At 44.6% G+C, this 25,475-nt stretch overlaps 1 protein-coding gene across 4 annotated transcripts; it reads right to left on the reverse strand.

Moving 5' to 3' along the window:
- Nucleotides 1-81: 81 nt before the first annotated feature.
- Nucleotides 82-24,312, reverse strand: LOC100191599 (uncharacterized). 4 transcript variants are annotated; one of them, XR_004855835.1, is made up of 3 exons: nt 23,890-24,312; nt 12,123-12,258; nt 85-389 (listed from the first exon to the last, which is right to left on the reverse strand). XR_004855835.1 is itself a non-coding variant. In XM_023301418.2 (3 exons), the coding sequence occupies exons 1-2, from the start codon at nt 24,167-24,169 to the stop codon at nt 12,158-12,160; spliced, it is 312 nt and encodes a 103-aa protein (XP_023157186.1). In that variant the 5' UTR covers nt 24,170-24,311; the 3' UTR covers nt 85-389; nt 12,123-12,157. The 4 variants fall into 4 exon arrangements, 3 of the variants coding, with proteins under 3 accessions (NP_001130500.1, XP_023157186.1, XP_023157187.1); XM_023301418.2 differs by having other exon boundaries at nt 12,123-12,189; nt 23,890-24,311; XM_023301419.2 differs by lacking the exons at nt 85-389; nt 12,123-12,258 and adding exons at nt 8,682-9,128; nt 9,441-9,494 and having other exon boundaries at nt 23,890-24,310.
- Nucleotides 24,313-25,475: the final 1,163 nt, after the last annotated feature.

Here is a 25,475-nt window from a genome sequence, read left to right on the forward strand (position 1 = left end):
AACAAGTTTTTGTAAACCGAGGGAGCAAGAGACTCGGCATTCATGCGCTGCAAGCATCACCTGGACCAAACGCCTTTGTGTCGGTGAGAAACAGCAACCGCACAGATTATCCTGAATACAGATACGAACTGATTACACGCCCAAAATACCTACACAACGGGTTTCCAACAAAAAAAATAAGGATCCTTTTTCCGTTTATCAATGACATCTATGGGCGGCATAAGGATGAATAGAAAACCATATGTACAAAGCTGACCGAAACTATTTGAACTATTTGACTGCAATTCATTATGCCCACAAGTTATCTGGTTTTCGTGATCTGATGAATTATCAGGCACCTGAAGTTGCTCCTTAGCGGGCAGTTGGGTGATCCTCTTCGTCGCTACAAGCTGACACATTAATCAACAAAAAAGGCGAAGTTAGAACCAGTCACATGTATCATTGGCATGGGGAATAGAAGGCATTTGACACATATTGTTATATATATAGAGAGAGAGACAACATGCTGGTGTGCTAAAATCTTGTGTCAACAAAAATGCAAGGTGAGTGACAGCATTGATTAGCTGTAGTTATCTAAGTGTTGGGCCATGTGACTAGTGTCTGGCCCATTAACATGTACATATTCGTGTGTGTGGCAGTGTAGTCTGGACACTTCTGCTGTACTCTTCCAGAAACCTCTACATGGTACCGGAGCCGGGATCAACGGCGTAGTGGTGAGGAGGCGGAGGAGCCAGGCTGAGCACCGGTGAGACGGCCGCGGCCGAGAAGGCGAAGGAGGCGGCGGTGGCAACGAGGAAGACGATGGCCGGGTACACGCAGCAGGCGGCTGTGAAGGCCAAGGACGCAACGGTCTCCACGGGCGCGCAGGTGGCGCAGAAGGCCAAGGAGGTGACAGCCGACACCGCGCGCAAGGAGAAGGCGGAGCAAGGCAAGGAGCGCGCGTCCCGCGCCGCCGACGAGGAGGAGCCTACACTCGTCGGAGGGAGAAGAAATCTATAGCACGGTGTGGTGCTGCAGTACGTGCGCGAGTAGATTCTGCTGCTGGAGGACGTGGACGCGGGCAAACTTGCGGATCTCGTCGGCGACAAGGATCTGGAGATAGGGGTGCTTGGCGAGGCTCTCCAGCTGCCGCAGCTCGTCCAACCCTTGAGGAAACCGCCGGCACACAGGCCGCTGCAGCTCTCACTACTGGTGCCCCCACGCAGGAAGAGGAAATCATTTGTTGGGAGGAGAAATTACTCAGATTGTGCATTGAGTGGAAGTGACTATTTTGAGAGAAAATTTAGTTTTCTAGTTATTATTACAGATATATTATAGGGGAAAATCAAGGAATTGAGCAGGTTCTTGGCAAATTGGTCGAATTACTGTCAGCAAAAAGGGATGAGGCTCCATCTTCAAGTAAAGACAATGTTGCTCATATAGAACCAGTTCAGAAGTTAGAGCTAATGCCAAATGAGATTAAGTTAGAAGGGGTAAAAAATTATTTGGCATGGTCTAGAAGAGCATTACGATTATTAAAGGCAAAGAGACTCGAGGGCTATGTTAAAGGAGATGTCGTTGAGCCCAAGGATAAGTTAAGTGCTGAATGGAAAGACTGGGATGCTATAAACTCTTTAGTGGCAGCATGGATGTTGAGTTCTATGATTCCAGCAATTGCTAGCACTGTTGATACAATCATAAGTGCTGCAGAAATGTGGAAAGCACTTGAAGAAATGTACTCGGGAGCTGGAAATGTTATGTTGATGGTGGAGACTGAAGATCGCCTCCATAATATCAAACAGGGGGAGCGATCTGTGGCGGAGTATGTTCAAGAGTTACAATGTTTATGGGCTGATGTTGATCATTATGATCCTATTGAGCTACCACACTCAGAGTGCGTTGTTTGGGCGAAGAAATGGGTGGAAAAAAGACGTGTACTTCAATTCCTAAGGGGGCTAAACTTAGAGTTCGAGGGAAGACGTGCCTCCATGTTTCATCAATCCACTCTTCCTAGCCTACAAGAAGCCATAGCTGCTATATCCCAGGAGGAGTCAAGACTCAAAGTGATGAGAGAAAGTTCTCAAACGCCATCTCATCCCGTGTTTTCAGCTATGAGAACCAAAGATACTAGAGAATGTTACAATTGTGGTGATGTTGGACATATTGCACGTAATTGTTCTAAGCCTTCCAAAGTGAATCGTGGGAGAGGAAGAGGGGCTCCTAGAGGCGGCAAAGGTCGTGGAGGCAAGAGTTGGGCAAGGGCGAATGCAGCAACTACACAAGAAGAACTTGAAACATTTATGGAACATGAAGATGAAACAAAGTTGAGGAAGAAAAATCAAATCTTTGGAGATAAAGATCAGGAGTCTCACATCGGGGATTTTGTCCACTTAGCCTACACTGATGAAGGTAATTATGCTCATGCTTTTGTACCCACACAGGTCACACAGTTAAAATGGATTTTAGACTCAGGAGCATCAAAGCATGTCACAGGCACGTCTAGTGAGTTTACATCATATATAAAATATCCCCCCACACGTAAAGAAATTATACAAACTGCTGATGGTACACCTCAACCCATCAAGGGTGTTGGCACAGTGCAATGCACTCAATCTATTAAGTTGTCATCAGTTTTGTATGTGCCAACCTTTCCTGTCAACTTGATATCATTAAGTGTCTTGGTTGATCAATTAGATTGTCGTATTATTCTTGATCGAGATAATTGTTTAATTCAGGAGAGGGAAACAGGGAAGAGACTTGGAACAACTACCAGGCGTAATGGATTGTGGTATATGGATCATGAGGGGACAAATGGTACAATATGCACTATGCTGGCAACAAGAATGGAAGAGAAGGAGGTTGCAGTGATGCTTTTGCATTGTAGATTAGGGCATCTTTCTTTTGATAAGATATGTAAAGCTTTTCCTGATGTAATGTGTGGGGTGAATAAAAGCAAGCTATTGTGTGATGCCTGTGAGTTTGCAAAACACACAAGGACATCTTATATTAGTCGAGGTATCAGGAGTATATCTCCTTTTATGCTAGTTCATTCTGATGTTTGGACATGTCCTGTGACTTCTATTAATGGGATGAAGTACTTTGTTACTTTTATCGATTGTTTTTCTCGAATGACTTGGGTCTATGTTGTTAGCTGATATATCAGACTTGTGTCTCCTACCATATAGGCGCAGGATACCCTACCATACATGTGCAGGCATCCTTGCCTTTCTAGCTACAGCCGCATATAGGAAGATATGGATTCAATCCTCCCATTTAGGGGCAGTGATTGTTTCCTTCCATTCCAGGAGATCTCAGGGTACTGTTTCTATAAACATGAGATCTCCCACCTCTCTGTCCCTCTATATATATGTGCGCCTGTACTACTCTACCAATCAATCAATATAGACAGCAATTATCTTGCTATCATGGTATCACGAGTTCAAGTTCACATCCTCCTTCTGCTGCCCTCACGCGCAGACCTCTAGCTGCGCCGCCTTCCTCCCCCTGCGCGCCACGTCTTGGCTGCGCCCTCTTCTTCCCTCTGCGCGCCATCCAGGCAGCGCCCTCCCCTGGCCATGGCTGGTCTGGAACAGCCACCCCTCCTCGACGACGCTGCGACCCAGGCCGCAGCAGAGCATGAAGCTCGCCTCCAAGCTGCTGCTAGGCGTGATGCTGCTCTCGCCCAAGCCCTTCAGGCAGAGCAGGAGGCGGCCACCGCGGCCCAGGAGCGCGATGTTGTTGCCGCCCGGGTTCGCGCTGCTCTCGAGCGCGCAGCCCATGCGCGCGCCCTTGCTGCTCAGACTGCCGCCGATGGCAGCCCTGTCGGCGATACTCAGTCCCACCACTCTGATCCAGCGGGTGGTGATGACAAGGGCCTCCACGACGCCATCCTCCTTCACGAGGCTGCTGCGATCGTCAACCTCCACTCCCAGGCCGTCGTTGTGCAAAACATCCGGAGTCTCGTTCACGTCGTCCTCGACCTCGCCAACAACAACTACACTCGCTGGCGTGATGAGTTCCTTCTCGTCACTGGCAAATACTCCCTGGACAGCCACATCCTCGACGACACTCCCGCGCATCACTTCCCCGACTGGGCACGCATGGACTGCGTTGTCAAGTCCTGGATCTCCGGCTCCATCTCCCCGGATCTTGCTGAAATGGCCATGGAACGCGGCGCCACTGCCCGCACCACTTGGCTGACTCTCGAGAATCAGTTCCTCGGGAATCGGGAAACTCGCGCCCTCCACCTCGACGCTCAGTTCCGACACTTTGTCCAAGGTGATCTACCTGTCTCCGATTACTGTCGCCGTTTCAAAACCATGGCAGATGCCCTCGGTGATCTTGGTGAACTAGTCACCGACCGGACGTTGGTCCTCAATGTTCTGCGCGGCCTCAGCGACCGGTTCTCCGACATCGGCCGTCATCTTCGCCTCGGTCGCCCCTTTCCGACGTTCCACGACGTCCGGGCCACTCTCCTGTTGGAGGAACTCACGATGGCCCATCGTGCGTCTTCTCCATCCGCCGCCCTGCTTACCTCCACCAAACCTCCACAAGGCGGGACTTCGACGGCCTCCAACAAGGCTCCCGCTGCTTCCAACAAGGCGCCTTCGGCTCCACGCTCCGGCCACCCCAACCGTCGCAGCAAGAGGGGTGGCCAAGGCCGCCAGGGTATTCTCCCATTCCCTGGCACTGGTCCCGGCCTGTGGCCCTCCCTCCAAAACCCTTGGACTGGGGCCATCCAGATGTGGCCCGGCCCACGGGCGCCAACCCCACAGCAGCAGCAAGGTCTCCTGGCGCAGCACCAGGCCCTGCTGCCTCCGGCGGCCCAGCAACAGCAGGTTTTTTATGCTGCTCCTGTCTCCATCGCCCCTCACCAGGCGCTGCTGGCCCACCAGACCCAGCAATATGTTCATGGTGCTCTTCAAGGACAGGGAGGCGCCCCCCTACAACACACTCTGCAGACCGGCCCCTTGCAGGGAGGCGCTACCCACGGCATGTTGGCTCCGCCAACTACTCCATCTTGGGACGCTCAGTCCCTTGCATCCGCTTTCAGCACTGTGTCCCTGACTCCGCCCCAGCAGACTGACTGGTACTTCGACACAGGTGCTACCTCCCACATGACCTCCAACGCCGGTACCCTATCCAATACTTCAAGTCCCTCCCTTACTGCACCTTCTTCCATTATTGTCGGTGACGGCTCACTTCTTCCTGTCATTTCCACTGGCTCCACTACTTTACATAATTCTTTACATCTCAACAATGTTCTTGTGTCACCTAAACTTATTAAGAACCTCATTTCCGTTCGCCAGTTTACTACCGATAATCACTGTTCCATTGAATTTGATCCCTCTGGTTGCTCTGTGAAGGATCTACTATCTCGGAACGTGATCGTCAGGTGCAATAGCTCCGGGTCCCTATACCCCCTGTGCCTCCCTGCTGCACACAGCTTCATCGCCAGCTCCACTCCGTCACTTTGGCATCGCCGTCTTGGTCACCCTGGCCACGAGTCCCTCTCCAAGCTCGCATCAATCGTTCCCATGTGTAGATGCTAGCTCTCCTTTATGCCATGCTTGTCAGTTGAGTCGTCATGTTCGCCTTTCGTTCCGCACGTCCACTTCTCGTGCGGTTAACAATTTTGATCTTATTCACTGTGACTTGTGGACATCTCCCGTTTTAAGCGTCTCGGGCTTCAAATATTACTTAGTCGTTCTTGATGATTGCTCACATTACTTATGGACTTTCCCTTTTACGACTAAAGTCTGATGATTTTCCAACTCTCACTCAGTTTTTCGCCTATGTGAAAACCCAGTTTGGTGTCACGATTAAAGCTGTGCAATGTGACAACGGGCGTGAGTTTGACAACTCCAGCTCCCGAACGTTCTTCCTCACCCACGGTGTCCTCCTCCGCATGTCCTGCCCCTACACCTCATCTCAGAATGGTAAAGCTGAGCGCATCATCCGTACTACCAATAACACCATTCGCTCTCTTCTCTTTCAGGCCAGCATCCCTCCAACCTTCTGGGTTGAAGCGCTTCACACAGCAACACTACTTCTCAATATTCTACCCACCAAAACCCTTCATTTTTCCACTCCTCATTTCGCCCTCTTCAAAACTGTACCCTCCTACGAACATCTTCGCGTGTTCGGGTGCACCTGCTATCCCAACCTATCTGCCACCACTACCCACAAACTTGCTCCCCATTCCGCTAAGTGTGTTTTTCTTGGCTACTCGTCGCACCACAAAGGGTACCGGTGCCTCGACCTCCTATCCAACCGTGTCATTCTTTCCCGACATGTTGTTTTCGATGAGTCCACCTTCCCCTTTGCCGAACAGCAACCCACTGCCTCCTCCCAAGATTTTGACTTTCTGGACACAGTTACCACTAACCCGGTGCCGCCACCTATAGGCCCACCACCTCTGTTTTTTTCAGGAATCCCACCGGACACTGCTGTTGCTCCCAGCACACCTACAGGCGCTGCTGCTCCTAGCGCCCCTGCTGCTCCCGGCGCCGCTGTTCCTGGCACCCCAGCAGCAGGCGCTACTCCCCCCAGTGCTGCTAGTGGGGCGCACGACGCCACTGCACCACGCCGGTTTGGCCAAGTCTTCACGCGCCGTCCACACCCCTCTGTCCAGGACCCGGCCACTACAACCAACCCGGCCGGTCTGGACGGCCCTGCCATCTCGCCTGGCAGTGCCGCTGCTTCATCGCATCGCCATCCCCCACCCGGAGCGGTGGCTGTCTCCCCAGTGATTAACCATCATCGCATGGTCACGCGCGCCAAGGCTGGCTTCCGGGTGCCAGCATTGTTCCACGCCGCCCCTCTATCTCCAATTCCGAAGACTTTCCGTGGAGCTCTTGCTGATCCTAATTGGCGAGCTGCCATGGAAGATGAGTATGCTGCACTATTGCAGAATCACACATGGGATCTGGTACCTCGACCCCATGGGGCCAATATTGTGACCGGCAAGTGGATTTTCAAGCACAAATTTAATGTTGATGGCTCTCTTGAAAGGTACAAGGCTCGCTGGGTTCTCCGTGGATTTACGCAACGACCCGGCATTGATTTTGATGAGACCTTCAGCCCTGTCGTGAAGCCTGCTACTGTGAGAACTGTCTTATCATTGGCTGTCTCTAGCAGCTGGCCGATTCATCAACTTGATGTCAAGAATGCTTTTCTGCACGGGACTCTTTCTGAGACTGTTTATTGCAGCCAACCCTCAGGCTTTGAGGATACAGCCAGTCCACAACATGTTTGCAGACTCAACAAGTCCCTATACGGACTGAAACAGGCACCACGTGCCTGGCATTGTCGCTTTGCCACTCATCTGCTTTCCCTGGGATTCATCGAGGCCAAGAGTGATACATCTCTGTTTGTCTACCATAAAGGAACTGACACAGCTTATTTGTTACTCTATGTCGACGATATTATACTCACAGCATCTTCCATTGTTCTCCTCCGACACATCATTCAGGCCTTACAATTGGAGTTTGCTATGAAAGATTTGGGTGACCTACATCACTTCCTGGGGATGCAAGTTCAACGACGAGATGGCGGCCTCTTTCTCTCGCAACGTCAATATATGCTGGATATTCTGGATCGGGCTGGTATGGCAGATTGCAAGCCTTGTTCTACGCCTGTCGACACAAACCCAAAGGTTTCTGCAACTACTGGTACTCCTGTTTCTAATCCATCGGATTTTCGCAGCTTAGCTGGTGCACTTCAGTACCTCACTTTTACCCGACCAGACATAGCATATGCTGTGCAACAGATTTGTCTTCACATGCATGATCCTCGCGAGCCTCACCTTGCCGCCTTGAAGCGCATTCTTCGTTATGTTCGTGGCACTCTGCATTTGGGTCTTCAGTTGCGCCCTTCTTCTCAGGCTGAGTTAATTGCATACTCTGATGCTGACTGGGCTGGATGTCCTGACACACGTCGATCCACTTCAGGCTTTGCAGTTTTTCTTGGTGATAACCTTATTTCTTGGTCCTCCAAACGACAGATGACTGTGTCTCGCTCCAGTGCTGAAGCCGAGTACCGGGCCGTCGCCAACACTGTTGCTGAATCCACCTGGCTGCGCCAGCTTCTGGCCGAGCTTCGTCACCCGTTACGTCGTGCCACGTTGGTCTATTGTGACAACATCAGTGCAGTCTATATGTCTTCAAACCCGGTCCAGCATCAGCGCACCAAGCACATTGAGATTGATTTGCACTTTGTTCGGGATCGGGTGGCTCTCGGTGATGTCCGCGTTCTCCATGTGCCTACTACCTCCCAGTATGCAGACATCTTCACCAAGGGGCTTCCCTCTACAGTCTTCACGGAGTTCAGATCCAGCCTGAACGTCTGCGGTACCGACGATCAGACTGCGGGGGCGTGTTAGCTGATATATCAGACTTGTGTCTCCTACCATATAGGCGCAGGATACCCTACCATACATGTGCAGGCATCCTTGCCTTTCTAGCTACAGCCGCATATAGGAAGATATGGATTCAATCCTCCCATTTAGGGGCAGTGATTGTTTCCTTCCATTCCAGGAGATCTCAGGGTACTGTTTCTATAAACCTGAGATCTCCCACCTCTCTGTCCCTCTATATATATATGTGCGCCTGTACTACTCTACCAATCAATCAATATAGACAGCAATTATCTTGCTATCATATGTGATGAAGCATAAAGATGAAGTATTGAAATGTTTTCAAAATTTCTGTGCACTGGTTGAGAATCAATTCAATACTCAAGTCAAAATCCTAAGAACAGACAATGGAACCGAGTATGTAAACAAGTAATTTAATGCCTTTCTGTCAAGAAATGGTATATTACATCAGACATCCTGTCCTGATACACCTCCACAAAATGGTGTGGCTGAAAGGAAGAATCGTCACATTTTGGAAGTTGCTCGTTCGCTGATGTTTACAATGAATGTTTCGAAGTTCCTATGGAGTGAAGCTGTATTGACTGCCACATATCTTATTAATCGTACTCCTTCAAAAATACTTGCAATGAAGACTCCATGTGAGATTCTTCTCGGTGAGAAAAGTTTGTGGTTCCACCTAAAATTTTTGGATGTACATGCTTTGTCAAAGATCATAGACCTCAGGTGGGGAAGTTGGATCCTCGTGCTGTGAAGTGCATTTTTGTTGGATATCCTGCAGGGCAAAAGGGATACAAGTGTTGGAGTCCTAGTGAACGACGTTTGTTTGTAAGCATGGATGTTGCATTTAGAGAGACTGTGCCTTTCTATGGTGAGAAAACAGATCTAAATTTTTTTCTTGATTCTGTCTCTACTAGCACATATGAAGCTAGTCGAGAGGGGGAGAACAGAATGGTTGATTCAATGGAACAACAACCAAATAAAATGGAAGTGGTGATTGGTGCTTCTCAAAAAATGCAAGTAATGCCAAGTGAATTGGAGCCACATCCTAGTCACGAGAATAATAAACCTTGTGGAGACGACTTACGATATAAGGGCGAAGTATATACAAGAAGGAAGTCCCATGTGCAATCTCAGGCTCCTGAAACCAATTCAGCATCAAGTACTGAGCAGTTTTCTCCAAACACATTAGAGGCTATAAATGTACCTTTGACGTCTCATGGAGAAACTGAAGAGTATGGCACTTATGATTTGCCCATTGCAATACGAAAAGGTGCACGTGCTAAAGCTGGAGTCCCCCCAACAAGGTATGGATATGAACATGATATTAGCAATTATGTCTCATATGCGTCTTTGTCACCATCATATAGAGCATTTGTTGCATCATTGCATTCCGTAGCAATTCCAAGAGATTGGAAAGAAGCACAATGTAATTCTAACTGGCGTGAGGCAATGTTGGAGGAGCTTAAAGCTCTAGAAAAAAAATCAAACATGGGAATTTGAGAAACTACCTAAAGGAAAGAAGGCAGTTAGTTGTAAATGGGTATTCACTGTGAAGCAAAACCCAGAAGGAAGGGTAGAACGATATAAAGCAAGATTGGTTGCAAGAGGGTATAGTCAAACATATGGAATTGATTATGATGAGACATTTGTACCAGTGGCAAAAATGAGTACTGTAAGGACATTGATCTCTTGTGCTGCAAATTTTGGATGGCCCTTGTATCAACTAGATGTTAAGAATGCTTTCTTACATGGTGATTTGCAAGAGGAGGTCCATATGGAGATTCCTCCTGGATTGTCAAAGCCTGAGACAATTGGGAAAGTTTGTCGATTGAAAAAATCATTGTATGGTCTCAAGCAGTCCCCAAGAGCATGGTTTGACAGATTTAGACGTGCAATATGTAGCATGGGATATAAACAATGCAACGGAGATCACACTGTTTTTTATCAACACTTTGGACGACGAATCGCAATTCTAGCTGTGTATGTGGATGATATTATTATTACAGGTGACGCAGAGCTTGAGATTGCATGTCTAAAGAAGAATCTAAGTAAGGAATTTGAGGTTAAAGATCTTGGTCATCTCAAATACTTTCTTGGTATTGAGATTGCTCGATCTCCAAAAGGAATAGTTCTCTCCCAAAGGAAATATGTTCTAGATTTACTTGATGAAACAGGTATGTTGGGGTGTCGACCTATAGCAACACCCATCGACTTGAATCATAAATTGTGTGCTGAATCTGGTGATCCTTTGAATAAAGAAAGGTATCAAAGACTTGTTGGACGGCTCATCTACTTGTGCCATACAAGACCTGATATCACATATGCAGTCAGTGTGGTGAGTCGATATATGCATGACCCCAGAAGTGGACATCTTGATGCAGTGTATCGTATACTGCGATATTTGAAGACTTGTCCTGGAAAGGGAATAATCTTTAAAGGTCATGGTCATCTAAAGGTGGAAGGTTACTCCGATGCAGACTGGGGTAGCTGCCTTGATGATAGAAGGTCAACTTCAGGATGTTGTGTGTTTGTTGGAGGAAATTTAGTATCATGGAGAAGCAAGAAACAACCTGTGGTATCCCGTTCCACCGCTGACGCAGAATACCGAGCTATGGCCCTTGTGATATGTGAGATGCTATGGATAAAAGGTCTTTTATCAGAGTTGAATGTATTAAGAAAAGACTCCCTGAAGCTATGGTGCGATAATAAGTCAGCCATGAATATAGCTAACAATCCAGTTCAACATGACAGAACAAAACATGTGGAAATTGATCGATTCTTCATCAAAGAGAAGTTAGATGATGGTACTTTAGAGTTGAATCATGTAAACTCAAAAGGTCAAATAGCAGATTGCTTGACTAAGGGTGTAGGAGTAAAAGAGTGTGATGTGTTGTGTACCAAGATGGGGATGATTGATATCTATCGCCCATCTTGAGGGGGAGTGTTGGGCCATGTGACTAGTGTCTGGCCCATTAACATGTACATATACGTGTGTGTGTGGCAGTGTAGTCTGGACACTTCTGCTGTACTCTTCCAGAAACCTCTATACTAAGTGCCAAATAAAGCGCAGAGAATTATTAAAAGGTTTAATCACAAATTTAGCACTTGAAGTTGAGGCATTTTTTACACTTATAAGACACTACCAGAGGTGAGTAATTATCATCCTCCATCATCAGCCACCAGTCACCACTACCACTTTGTATTGGACAGAACCTTGGCACACAAAAAGTTAGAACAACTTATGCTAGCTCTAGCCATTCAGAGCTCCTTCAGTTTCTTGCTTTTAGGTTATATACTGCTACGATTCATTCCAGTGGATCCACGTCAAGGCACACCTTTTTTCAGAAATCTGAGAGAATATCTACAGGCATAGAGAAGACTAGATACTTCATCGCAGGCCACGGTTTAGAGAGGCTCTTTTTACAGAGGCTACATGAATTATTTACACCCAGAGGAACAAACAATCAAGATATATTATGTTCAGTTTAGCTGATTCTTTCAATTTCTAGATGTAACTTGACCAAGGTTTCCCCGAGAGAAATGGAAAAAGTTTGAAACTGCCAATGAGTCAAATAACCTAACCAAATCATAAAATTAGTGACCATAAATTTCAGTTCTAAAATTTCCCCTTTGAGAAGTTCATTTTCAAATGTTAATTTGGTAAAGAAATGAACTTGTTGGTGTTTGCAAAATAGACTAACCCAAATGAACATATTAACGAGGGCCATAAAACTGGAAACAAATTCATGAGTTTCGAATAGCAAACCTTTCTGCCAGCCTAAAATCTGATACAATGTTGAACTAGATCCTGCTGGTTAAAATACTGTGCTTCTCTATTTGAATTTGCTCCACAAGGATTCAGGAATCAGGAGTACCAGTAGTTAGCAAGACTTGCAAGAACTCTAGCGAATTGAAGAAACAAATATAAGAATGACTGAATGAGAATAATCTACAAGCTGCGACAGAAGCAAAAGCCACTAATAGGTAGCTCTAGATTTGGCTTTCTCCAATGATTGGCTTCCTAAAACTCGAAAAATCAAGCAGGAGGGGAAAACGGACAGGAGGGTGCACGTGCAGCCACACGGGAGGGGCACCTGAGCAAATAGCAAGCGCAGAAGGCACTCGCATATCAGGTCAGCGAGTTGAGGGGGAGATTAAGCAAGTGCTTATCTTTGGGGAGTTGTTTTACAAAACTATTGGAGGGCCCTTTTCCCATTTTTTGTCACAAAACGAATTAATGAAGTTGTTTGAGGCAGCTTTTGGAGATGCTTGAATTAAAGTTGTCAAAATATTTAGCTTATTGCTGCTAATGGCATATATTGTATGGGGCTGTGAGGCATGGAGTGAGTCATATCCTGAAATTTAATTAGCTGAGGGGAGTTGGTTGTGGCGTATGCTCAACATACCCTATAAACACAAATTTATAAGCACTCCCAATTCCAGGAACTCACTAAAAACATGAACCAAGTTTAATGGATCAGGAATCAATGCTGCACCACATAAAAGGAATGAGACATCAAAGCTATTCCAATATCACCCAGATCTCATCCAAGTGAGAGAGGCATGTATTGTACCTGAGCATGAGCTGAACACAGGCCAACACAAAGCAAATAATGGCCCTCATTTTCTACCCATTTAATGACTCCTGCACTCTAACCTTCATATTAGTGAAGTCGTACAAATAACAAGTCTGCAATCCTTCTTACCCAATTTTTCATAGAATAATCGCCTACTGAAATCTATTTCCCCAACCTCTCAAGTCTCTACCCTACGTATTTCCTCTTCTCTTTGTTTTCTTTGAAGAAAAAAATATAGAATATAGTTCTAAGAATAGCAGACCAATAGTCATTCTGAAGTTTCTGTAAAGGACAAATTATTTTATAATGAGATTGGTGCATTACAATTTTGTTGACTATTTTAGTGGCTGTTTTACATATACAAAAGGAGCTAATACTGTCATGGGTCTAAAACTCTAAGGCCTTGTTTGGTTTGAAGCTAATCCATGTGAATTGGGTGGTATTGAGTCGGTTTAAATCCATAATAAGTCAAAATCTACCTCAATACTGTTAGAATCTTTAGTGTCTAGGATCGACTCCTAAGTCTCTAGAATACCAATCCGTGTCTAAAATATCTCGATGATGAGTAGATCTATTCTACTGAGAGGTATAGGTAAACATACCGTCGTTGTTGTTCCTAGCCATCATTGCGGCGGCGTCTTGCAGCGTAGACCCGCCTCCTCCTCCTTCTCGATCTCCCTACTGGTGTCGAGGAGATTGGTTCCCGTCGTTTATCGGCGGTGGATCAGCTCCTCCAATATTGCCTGCAGGGGAAACCTCAGATCCCGATGCGATGATGGGGATCTGAGACATAGTGACAGCGATTCCAGTCACTCCGAGCGCCTAGGGGATCGGTTCCTCTCAAAGTGTCGATTAGGGTTTTGTGGTCGAGCGATTAGCGTTGGCTAAACCCGTCGGCTCCCTTAATCTATTTATATGGTGCCGTGTGACTGGGGGCTGCAACCAACGGTTAGGATAGCCCCCCCCCAATCAGGGGCGCGGTTAGACGGTTAGGATTAACCCTACCCCGGTTACTGTTAACCGGCTAGTGTAGAGGACACATCCTAACAATCTCCTCTTTGTTCTCTACATACCTCACACTCAAACTTTTATTAAATCCATCCTTTAACAAGTTTACACATAGAGACCAATGCGTGACAATGATCTATTAAGTATCATCGCACTCATTGATTACAACATGCTCCACTGCTTCAAAACGAAAGATTTTATTATGTTGCAATCTGTAGCCCCTGTGATTCAGGATCATAGGTACTCCCTTAAACTTGTTTTTCTCATACTGATTCTTGGGACACTGATATTCCCCAAACTTATCACCCTTGACTATTGGACCATGACAGGCATTACACTTGTGCATATTATACCTCTTTAGTACATTTTCTATATATGACTTCTGTAAGAGTCCTAATACTCCCTTTTGTCTGTCCCTGTTAATTTCTATTCCAAGAACATAAGAGGCTTCTCCTATGTCTTTCATATCAAAATTCGAGGAAAGAAACATTTTTGTTTCCGCCAGTAGATCCTTATCACTACTAGCTAAGAGTATGTCATCGACATACAGAACAAGGAAGATATACTTTCCTTTCCTAAATTTTGCATAAATGCAATTGTCATCCTTGTTTTCCTCGAAACCAAACTTTCTTATAGTCTGATCAAACTTGATGTACCACTGTCTGGAGGCCTGTTTTAATCCATAAATGGACCTCCTCAAGTGACATCCCATGTGTTTTTTACCGCTCACAACAAAACTCTTTGGTTGTGCCATGAACATGTTTTCTACTAACTCTCCATTTAAGAATGTTGTTTTTACATCCATCTGATGGAGCTCTAGATCAAAATGAGCAACTAGTGTCATGATGATCCTGAATGAATCTTTTGTTAAGACAAGTGAGAAGGTTTCATGGTAGTCAATGTCTTCTCTCTCTGTGAACCCTTTGGCCACAAGTCTAGCCTTGTATTTTACTACGTTCCCTCTGGAGTCACTCTTTGTCTTGTAGACCCATTTACAGCCTACTGTTTTGGCTCATTGGGGAATGACTTCTAAGTCCCAAACTTTGTTCTTTCTCATGGATTCTAATTCATCTTCCATGGCGGATAACCATTTGGATGAATTTGCGCTTCTCATAGCAGCTTCATATAAATTGGAATCACCTTCTGTATTAATGTCCTCACTCATATAAATCTCATTACATTTTGTGTCTTCAGCTGCATAGACTTCATAGTCATCAGGAATCGCAGATTTTCTGAGTCTCTTTGACATCCTGAGACTTGGTTTACTAGGAACTCTGTTGAGTATATGCATAGCGGTTTTTAAAGCCTCCATCCATAGACCCAATGGTAGGGTAGAGTAACTTAGCATACTACTTACCATATCCATTAGCGTTCTGTTACGCATTTCGGCAACCCCATTCTGTTGTGGTTCGTCGGGTGTTGAATACTGAGCAACAATATCATTTTCTCTTAGAAACCTCACGAAAGGTCATGGGATCTGGCCATACTCGGTATGACGCCCATAGTACTCACCCCCCACAATCTGATCGGACAATCTTTATCTTCAAATCGTGTTGATTTTCTACTTCAGCATTGAACAGTTTAAACTTGTCTAAAGCTTCTGATCTTTCTTTAATAGGATAAATATAACCGTAGCAACAGTAGTCTTCTGTGAAGGTTATGAACGAATTAAACACATCTACTGTCCTAACTGGAAAAAAATACCACAAATATATGTATGAATAATTTCTAACACTCTTGTACTATGCTTAGCATTTTTCTTAATCTGCTTCGCAAATTTACCCTTAATGCAATCTCTGCATTTCTCTAAGTCTGTGAAGTCTAAAGGATGGAGAATATGTTCCCTAATGAGACGTTCTATTCTCCCCCTCGAAATATGGCCCAAACGATAGTGCCATAATTTTGATGATATTTCTTCATCACTTCGTTTTCTTTTCCTGCCACTGCTGGCTGGATTATTTTTTGATGTATCTAATACATTAACAACTTTACTGTGCAAAAGTAAATAAAGTATATCTCGTCGAATGGCGAGACCAATCTTTATTATCAAATTGAATGACACACTATCTATCACCGAAATGGCAATGAATGTGCTGATCATCTAATCTAAAAACAAAAATAAGCTTCATTCGAAAGGAAGGTACATAAAGTACGTCTGTCAACAACAGTACAAAACCATTAAGCAAATTAAGATTCAGATCTCCAATGGCCTCGACTGCTGCTTCAACTCCATTTGTCACTCTAATGTTCTTCGGCCCTTTGAGAGTCTTTGGCTTGTACGGAGTCCCTCTCTCTAGTAGAAACTTCAGGAATTCAGGGCACTTTATCTTTTAATGACTTGTCTTCTTGCAGTAGAGGCATGTATCAGCGGGAACTGAAAAACTGTCTTCTTGTCTTGTCCGATTATTGTTGGTTGAGAAAGCCTGGTTATTCTGTTTACCCTGCTTCTTGAACTTTTCTTTGAGTTATTGTTCTGTCTGGGGATATTGCCTTTTACGAGGTTGACAGAGTCTCCAGTCTGCTTCAACCTCTCTTCCTCCTGGACACACTGTGCCAATAGTTGGTCTATATTCCACTTATCAGTGACACTGGTGTTATACTATATGTGAAAAGTCTCAAACTCCTTAGACAGAGACTTCATTATCATAAACACTACAAATTCCTCGTGTAAAGGAGACCTGAGGTACTTGTTTATTTTAGTCACGATAGATATCATTTTCTGAATAAATGGTCTGACACCATTTCCATCGTATTTTGCATTGACAAATTCTGTCATTAGAGAACAAGCATAAGCCTTAGATGACCCTTTATGATGAGAGGCTACCCTCTCAAGGTACTACTTGGCAGTCTCGCACTCTGGTATGAAACTCTTAAGTGGCTCCTTGATGCTCCTCTTAAGAATAATCATACACTTGTCATTTGACCTTTCCCACTTGACTTTGTCGATGCTGTATTGCATCCACCTGTGGTCATAGTTGGGAGTGTCCACTGTAGGCTCGACTGGTTTATCAAACCGTAGTGCGTAATCTATCTCACCCACTGTGGTTATCATGTCAATATCCTCTCGTCAAGAATGGTAATCACTACCATCTATCGGTTTTATCTGTGCAATCTGGCTAATCAGTATAGCAGTATGAGCACCTTTGCAAAAATTAAAACAGAAAATATTTAGGACATTTAAAATAAATATTGAATCATAGAACATGCATGAATTAAATATTCAACGTTGGTCGGAAAAATAAATTTAAGATTTTTCTTAATTTTCTGCACTATTTCTAATTTCAATTTTTTGGTTTCTCTTTTTCCAGGAATAAATAAAAGAAATTCGCTGGAAAAAATCCAAAACTGACCTACGCGGCCACTCAGCCTGGCCCAGCTGGCCGCTGAGCTCGTCGCGCGCGCCCAGTCTCCCTAGTGGCCGATTTGTTTGTGGCGGCTGGGGAGGAGAACAGAGAGGAATGAAGCTAGGGTTTTTCCCTCTGCCCGAAATCTCCGCTTCTTATAGCCAGCGCACAAATCTTGAACCATTCGATCGTTTCTTGGACGGCTCAGATCGCTGCACAGGGGAGGCAGCGCCCGCGTGGGCCAAAAGCACAGCCTAGGCCCAGGTTGTGGCCCGGGCACGCGTCCCCCCCTCTCCTGACCGAGTTGGGCCAAGTGAGTCGAGCCAGAGGTCGGGCAGGCCGCCAGCGCCAGCTGGGCCGCCAGCCAGACTAGGCGCGCGCGATTAGCCAGATTGCACCAATGTTGAATATTTAATTCATACATGTTTTATGATTCAGTATTTATTTCAGATGTCCTAAATATTTTCTGTTTTAATTTTTGCAAAGGTGCTCATACTGCTATGCTGATTAGCCAGATTGCACAGATCAAACCGCTAGATGGTAGTAATTACCATTCTTGGCGAGAGGATATTGACATGATAACCACAGTTGGTGAGATATATTACGCACTACGGTTTGATAAACCAGTAGAGCCCACAGGGGGCACTCCCAACTATAACCACATGCGGATGCAATACAGCATCGACAAGGTCAAGTGGGAAAGGTCAAATAACAAGTGTATGATTATTCTTAAGAGGAGCATCAAGGAGCCACTTAAGAGTTCCATACCAGAGTGCGAGACTGACAGGTAGTACCTTGAGAGGGTAGCCTCTCATCATAAAGGGTCATCTAAGGCTTATGCTTGCTCTCTAATGACAGAATTTGTCAATGCAAAATACGATGGAAATGGTGTCAGACTATTTATTCAGAAAATGATATTCATCGTGGCTAAGATAAACAAGTACCGCGGGTCTCCTTTACACGAGGAATTTGTAGTGTTTATGATAATGAAGTCACTACCCAAAGAGTTTGAGACTTTTCACATATAGTATAACACCAGTGTCACTGATAAGTGGAACATAGACCAACTCTTGACATAGTGTGTCCAGGAGGAAGAGGTTAAAGCAGACTGGAGACTCTGTCAACCTCGTAAAAGCCAATATCCCTAGACAGAATAAGAACTCAAAAAAGAAGTTAAAGAAGAAGGGTAAACAGAATAATCAGGCTTACTCAAGCAACAATAATCAGCCAAGACAAGGAGGCAGTTTTTTAGTTCCCCCTGATACATGCCTCTACTGCAAAAAGACAGGTCATTACAAGAGAAAGTGCCCTGAATTCCTGCAGTTTCTACTAGAGAGCGGTAAGGACCAAGTTACATTTGTAAATGAGTCTTTATACTTAGAATATTCCAGTTATTCTTGGTGGATACTGGATAAACTTAGGTGCAACTGTTCATGTTGCAAACTCTCTACAGGGACTCCGTACAAGCCAAAGGCTCTCAAAGGGCCGAAAAACAATTAGAGTGGCAAATGGAGTTGAAGCAGCAGTCGAGACCATTGGATATCTACATCTTAAATTACCTAATGGTTTTGTACTGTTGTTGAGAGAGATACTTTATATACCTTACTTGCGAAGAAACCTTATTTCGTTTTCTAGATTAGATGATCAACACATTAATTGCCATTTTGGTGATAGACAGTGTGTCATTCAGTTTGATAATAAAGATGTTGGTCTTGCCATCCGACGAGATATGCTTTATTTACTTTCGCAAAGTGATGTTGTTAATGTATTAGATACACCAGAAAACGATCCAACCAACAATGGCAGGAAAAGAAAACGAAGTGATGGAGAAATCTCATCGAAATTATGGCACTATCGTTTGGGTCATATTTCGAGGGGGAGAATAGAACGTCTCGTTAGGGAACAGATCCTCCATACTCTAGACTTCACAGACTTAGAGCAATGCAGAGATTGCATTAAGGGTAAATTTGCGAAGCAGATTAAGAAAAATGTTAAGCATAGTACAAGAGTGTTAGAAATTATTCATACAGATATCTGTGGTCCTTTTCCAGTTAGGACAGTAGATGGGTTTAACTCGTTCATAACCTTCACAGATGACTACTCTCGCTACAGTTATTTTATCTCATTAAAGAAAGATCAGAAGCTTTAGACAAGTTTAAACAGTTCAAGGCTGAAGTAGAAAACCAACATGATTTGAAGATAAAGATTGTCCAATCAGATCATGGGGGGAGTACTATGGGCGTCATACCGAGTATGGCCAGGTCTCAGGACCTTTCGCGAGGTTCCTAAGAGAAAATGGTATTGTTGCTCAATATTCAACACCCGGTGAACCACAACAGAATGAGGTTGCCGAAAGGCGTAACATAACGCTAATGGATATGGTAAGGAGTATGCTAAGTTACTCTAACCTACCATTGGGTTTATGGATGGAGGCTTTAAAAAACGCTATGCATATACTCAACGGAGTTCTTAGTAAATCAGTGGCTAGAACTTCATATGAGTTGTGTACTGGCAGAAAACCCACACTCAACTACTTCCACATATGGGGTTGTCCAGTAGAAGCTAGAATATTTAATCCTGTACAGGGAAAGCTAAATTAGAGAACCACTAGCTGCCATTTTATTGGCTACCCTGACAGATCAAAGGGTTATAGATTCTACTGCCCTGACAGACAAACCAAGTTCATAGAAACCAAACATGTCATTTTCTTAGAGGATGACATGATCAAGGGGAGTAAGGTACTCAGAGAGGTTGACCTTCAAGAAAAGAGGATATATGTCCCGTTTCCGATGGTTGAAGAACCATACTTCTCGATACCACTGTGGTTCCACCAACAATCATACCGACTGTGTGAGAAACCCCTACTACAAATGTGGCATCACCTAGTGCAACTACTATAGAGCAAGTAGATTCACCTTCTGCGCATATTGGCACTGAGCAAGTTGCACAGGAAAGTTCAGAAGATAATGATAGTGTTGCGCCAAGTGGCACACCATTGCAGGAGCCCCAGGTAGAATCTGAACCAGAACCAAGTCTCAGGAGGTCATAGAGACTCAGAAAATCTGCGATTCCTGATGACTATGAAGTCTATGCAGCTGAAGACACAGAATGTAATGAGATTTATATGAGTGAGGACATTGATACAGAAGGTGATCCCACTTCATATGAAGCTGCTATGAGAAGCGCAAATTCATCCAAATGGTTATCCACCATGGAAGATGAATTAGAATCCATGAGAAAGAACAAAGTTTGGGACTTAGAAGTCGTTCCCCAAGAAGCCAAAACAGTAGGCTGTAAATGGGTCTACAAGACAAAACGTGACTCCAGAGGGAACGTAGTAAAATACAAGGCTAGACTTGTGGCCAAAGGGTTCACACAGAGAGAAGGCATTGACTACCATGAAACCTTCTCACATGTCTCAACAAAAGATTCATTCAGGATCATCATGGCACTTGTTGCTCATTTTGATCTAGAGCTCCATCAGATGGATGTAAAGACAACATTACTAAATGGAGAGTTAGTAGAAAACGTGTTCATGGCACAACCAAAGGGTTTTGTTGTGAATGGTAAAGAACACATGGGTGTCATTTGAGGAGGTTCATTTATAGATTAAAACAGGCCTCTAGACAGTGGTACATCAAGTTTTATCAGACTATAAGAAAGTTTGGTTTCGAGGAAAACAAGACAATTGCATTTATGCAAAATTTAGGAAAGGAAAGTATATCTTCTTTGTTCTGTATGTCGATGACATACTCTTAGCTAGTAGTGATAAGGATCTACTGGCGGAAACAAAAAGGTTTCTTTCATCGAATGTTGATATGAAAGGCATGTGAGAAGCCTCTTATGTTCTTGTAATAGAAATTTACAGAGACAGACAAAAGGGAGTATTAGGACTCTCACAGAAGTCAAATATAGAAAATGTTTTAAAGAGATATAATATGCACAAGTGTAATGTCTCGCCTGGTCCAATAGTCAAGGGTGATAAGTTTGGGAAATATCAGTGTCCCAAGAATCAGTATGAGAAAAACAAGATCAAGTCAGTACCATATGCTTCAGCTATCGGAAGCATTATGTATGCTCAAGTATGTACTCGCCCTGACTTAGCTTTTACAACCGGGATGCTTGGACGCTATCAGAAGAATCCGGGCATAGATCACTGGAAAGCAATCAAGAACGCTCTAAGGTACCTTCAAGGTACTAAAGGTCTCATGCTTACATACAGAAGATCTAATTCCCTACAAATAGTTGGCTATGCAGATGCCGACTGGGAGGGTGTAGAGATACACTGAAGTCCACTTCAGGGTATGTCTTATGCTCTCTGGGGGAGCTATTTCTTGGAAGAGCTGCAAACAGACAACGAGAGCGTCGTCGACAATGCACGCTGAGTTTGTAGCTACGTATGAGGCAACTGGACAGGCGGTATGGATAAAGAAATTCGTACCCGGATTAAGAGTGGTTGATAGCATAGAGCGACCACTGAGAATTTACTGCGACAATGAGCCAGCGGTATTTTTCTCCCATAACAATAAGTCAAGTGGCTCTGCCAAGTATATTGACATTAAGTGTTATATTGTTAAGGAGAAAATTCTAGATCACACTATTCAAGTTTAGCATATAAGAACCCATCAGATGCTTGCCGATCCGCTCACAAAAGGTCTTCCACCCAGCGTGTTTAGTAAGCACGTAGCCGGCATGGGATCAAGGGAGTACCTATGATCCTAAATCACAGGGGCTACAGATTGCAACCTAGTAAAATCTTTCGTTCTGAAGCAGGGGAGCATGTTGTAGTCAATGAGTGCGGTGATACTTAACATATCATTGTCACGCATTGGTCTCTATGTGTAAACTTGTAAAAGGATGGAATTAATAAAAGTTTGAGTGTGAGGTATGTAGAGAACAAATGGGAGATTGTTAGAATGTGTTCTCTACACTAGCCGGTTAACAGTAACCGGGGTAGGGTTAATCCTAACCGTCTAAGCGTGCCCCTGATCGGGGGGAAGGGGCTATCCTAACCGTTTGGTTACAGCACCCGGTCACACGACGCCATATAAATAGATTAAGGGGGGCGACGGGTTTAGCCAACGCTAATCCCTCAACCATAAAACCCTAATCGACACTTTGAGAGGAACCGATCCCCTAGGCGCCCGGAGTGACTGGAATTGCTGTGACTATGTCTCAGATTCCCGTCATCCCATCAGGATCTGAGATTCCCCCTGCAAGCAACATTGGAGGAGCTGATCCACCGCCGATCAACGACGGGAACCAATCTCCTCGACACTAGCAGGGAGATCGAGAAGGAGGAGGAGGCGGGTCTTCGCTGCAAGACACCGCCGCAATGATGGCTAGGAACAACAACGACGGTATGTATACCTATACCCCTCAGTAGAATAGATCTACTTATCATCGAGGTATTTTAGACACGGATTGGTATTCTAGGGACTTAGGAATCGATCCTAAGCACCAAAGATTCTAACAAATACATCTCAATCCCCTCCAATCCACATGGAATGGAAATAACCGAACACGGCCTAAATGTACCATACGGGGTCTACTACAGCCAGTGTGGACTTGCATGAACAGTAGTACCCATGGATACTGGAGAGCCGATTCTATAGCACCACCAGGAGTTCTAGGTGTAGGTTCAGGAAGAGTACAGAAAATAATATTACTGGTAAGACAAGATGAGTCAAGTTGGATCCTCCCTATAAATATAAGGCTGACCCCAGCAGCTTACTGATGCGGACACGGAAATGGGACGCGATGCGTAGCTGCAGTCCTCTCGCAAAAACAGCAGCATCCAGCAGCTTGCGGTTGATGCGAAGAGGAGAGAATACGTAGTTTTTGCGCCTCGTGCAGGTGTTCATCCGAAAAAGCGAGACCGCATGCGCAGTCTGCTGGGAGACCTACAGTGCACCCAATGCGCATAATACGCATCCGGCAGCATATAGGTAAGCTGCTGGGGTCAACCTAAGGGGAGGTGTAACTATTAAGATTAAGCAAGAATAATCTAGGGGTGAAACCCTAAAGCTCTCTAGCCTCCCCACCCTCAAGCCGCCACAGACCCCGCCCTCTCTCTGAGGGCCCTAGGGCATTTGCCAGCCTCCTGTAATCAGTAATCACCCCTAATTCCCCAATTTTACCTCTAATCCCTCTTCCCAGAGGAACCATGACAAATATGAAGTATAAATTGAGGTAATTGAAGTTCAACTTCGGTATGAAATGAGGATTATTAAATTGGGATCCTAAATTTACAAGTTGAAGATGATGAATTGAACATTTCTCTTCAAGGGATGCTAGAAGAATGGTGATTTAAATGCATACAATCTTATACTAGTTTAGAAATTGATTTCCCAATGGATGGAATCATTTATACCACATGAAAACGGGTAGACACTTTCTTGAGGATTAGTCAACAATGTTTTGCTCCGCAGCTGTAGTTTTATTAAGTGTAAAGCTTAATTATAAAAACGGTAAGTGTGAAACCAAGCGATTCCGAGAGAAATGGTAAGAACTCTTAAAAATTAGATGACAAAATGTTACTATATACGAAACAGATTGTACGAGAGTGATTTCTTCATCGAGTAAACTACGAACAGGTGCATACCTCCGCAGCAGAAGCAACAGCAGCAGCAGGTGAGGAGCAAGACGGCGTCCCAGGCGAGCTCGAGCGCGCCGGCAAGCACGGACCCCGATGGCGAGCGGTCCTCGAGCAGCGGCGCCTTCCCGTTGCCGCCGGGCTGGCCGTCCTGGTCCTCCTGGCTCTCTCCCTGCCGGCCCTGGCGCTGCCGCTGCGCGCGCTTCATGTTGCCGAGGTTGAGCTCCAGCTTCTGGAGGTAGCCGTGCTTGAACGAGTCGCGGATCCGGAGCGATGGCCACAGGTGCATCTTCTTCGCCGGCTGTAAAGGGTTCGAGCCTTCGGGGAGCGGGGGCAGGTAACGAAGAAAGACGGCGCTGAGACTGAGAGAAGGGTGCGTTCTGCCTTGTTGGGATCTTTTCGGGTCTTGGCTTGATTTGTGGGTCTTGGAGGGGCGGCGGGTCGACACCAACACACCGTCGTGAGTCGTGACCGCGACGCAGGGATGTGCAGGTCTGCCGTCTGCAGGCCCCAGTCCGAATTCTGCCGGGCCGGGCTGCCGCGGTGCTCGTGAGGCTTTGATGGTGGCACAATGCTAGTTTGGGCCTGGTTCTTTTCTGGTAGGAAAAAGTCCTTCTGTGCCCGATTTATTTCTGCGAACAAGTAAACCAGATGTTTTGCCTCAACTTCACTTCAACTATTGATTGAACCCGTTGTTTTTTTCGTGTATAATAGACTTTACCAAAAATTACAGAACTAAAACTTTAAAAAGGTATCCAATATCTTTTGGTTAAAGATATAGCAATGTAAAACCCAAAATCTAATTTAATCTTAGTAAACTCATAGGAAATATATTTTAGCTCAGACAAAAATACGACATCAGTTTCAGATATTTTCTAAAAATCAATGCTATGTATTGTGATGCATAGGTTGGAATGTTTTGATCTTATATTGTCATATTTTTTTATGTTTATTTACTACTATATCTCTCATTATCTATTATAATCTAAGGCCATGGGGACCTTTTCATTTATAGTACTCACATATCTTTGGTTTTGTTGAAATTCGCTAGGAGCATTTGCATATGATGTAAGACTCGTAATTGGAAAACTATACTTGACCACGCGCTCAAACGCTTTTGAGAGTGTCTAAAAAATCAAAGACATGTCTGTTAAAATACACAGATCACACACACACCCTATAACAACAACAACAACAAAGCCTTTTGTCCTAGATAAAAAGTATAACAGAAAAAGTTACATAAGAGACTCTAGCCATGAATCTATTAAAGGGAAGTATTTTTATTTGCTCACAAAATTAACTTGGTGAACTCTAGCTTGAACATTATCTTACAACGAAGAATCGTGCGGACCAAATGCTGGAAAATAAAATTATTTCTGATTGCCCAAATACTCTAGCAAAGCAAGATGATGATCTCATAAAGAAGGAAACCTAGAGATATGATTTGAGGTCTTCCAAAATGTCAAAGGATCATCGATATTAACATGAACCTACAAGTTTAGAAAACTCCAACATGCTTGCACAAAAAGGTGTTGAAATACCTTATGTTGGATTTGGAATTTGAGTGACAACTTTAGATTGACTAATATATGTTT

The sequence above is a fragment of the Zea mays genome, chromosome 2, assembly GCF_902167145.1.
Source record: "Zea mays cultivar B73 chromosome 2, Zm-B73-REFERENCE-NAM-5.0, whole genome shotgun sequence".
NCBI lineage: Eukaryota > Viridiplantae > Streptophyta > Magnoliopsida > Poales > Poaceae > Zea > Zea mays.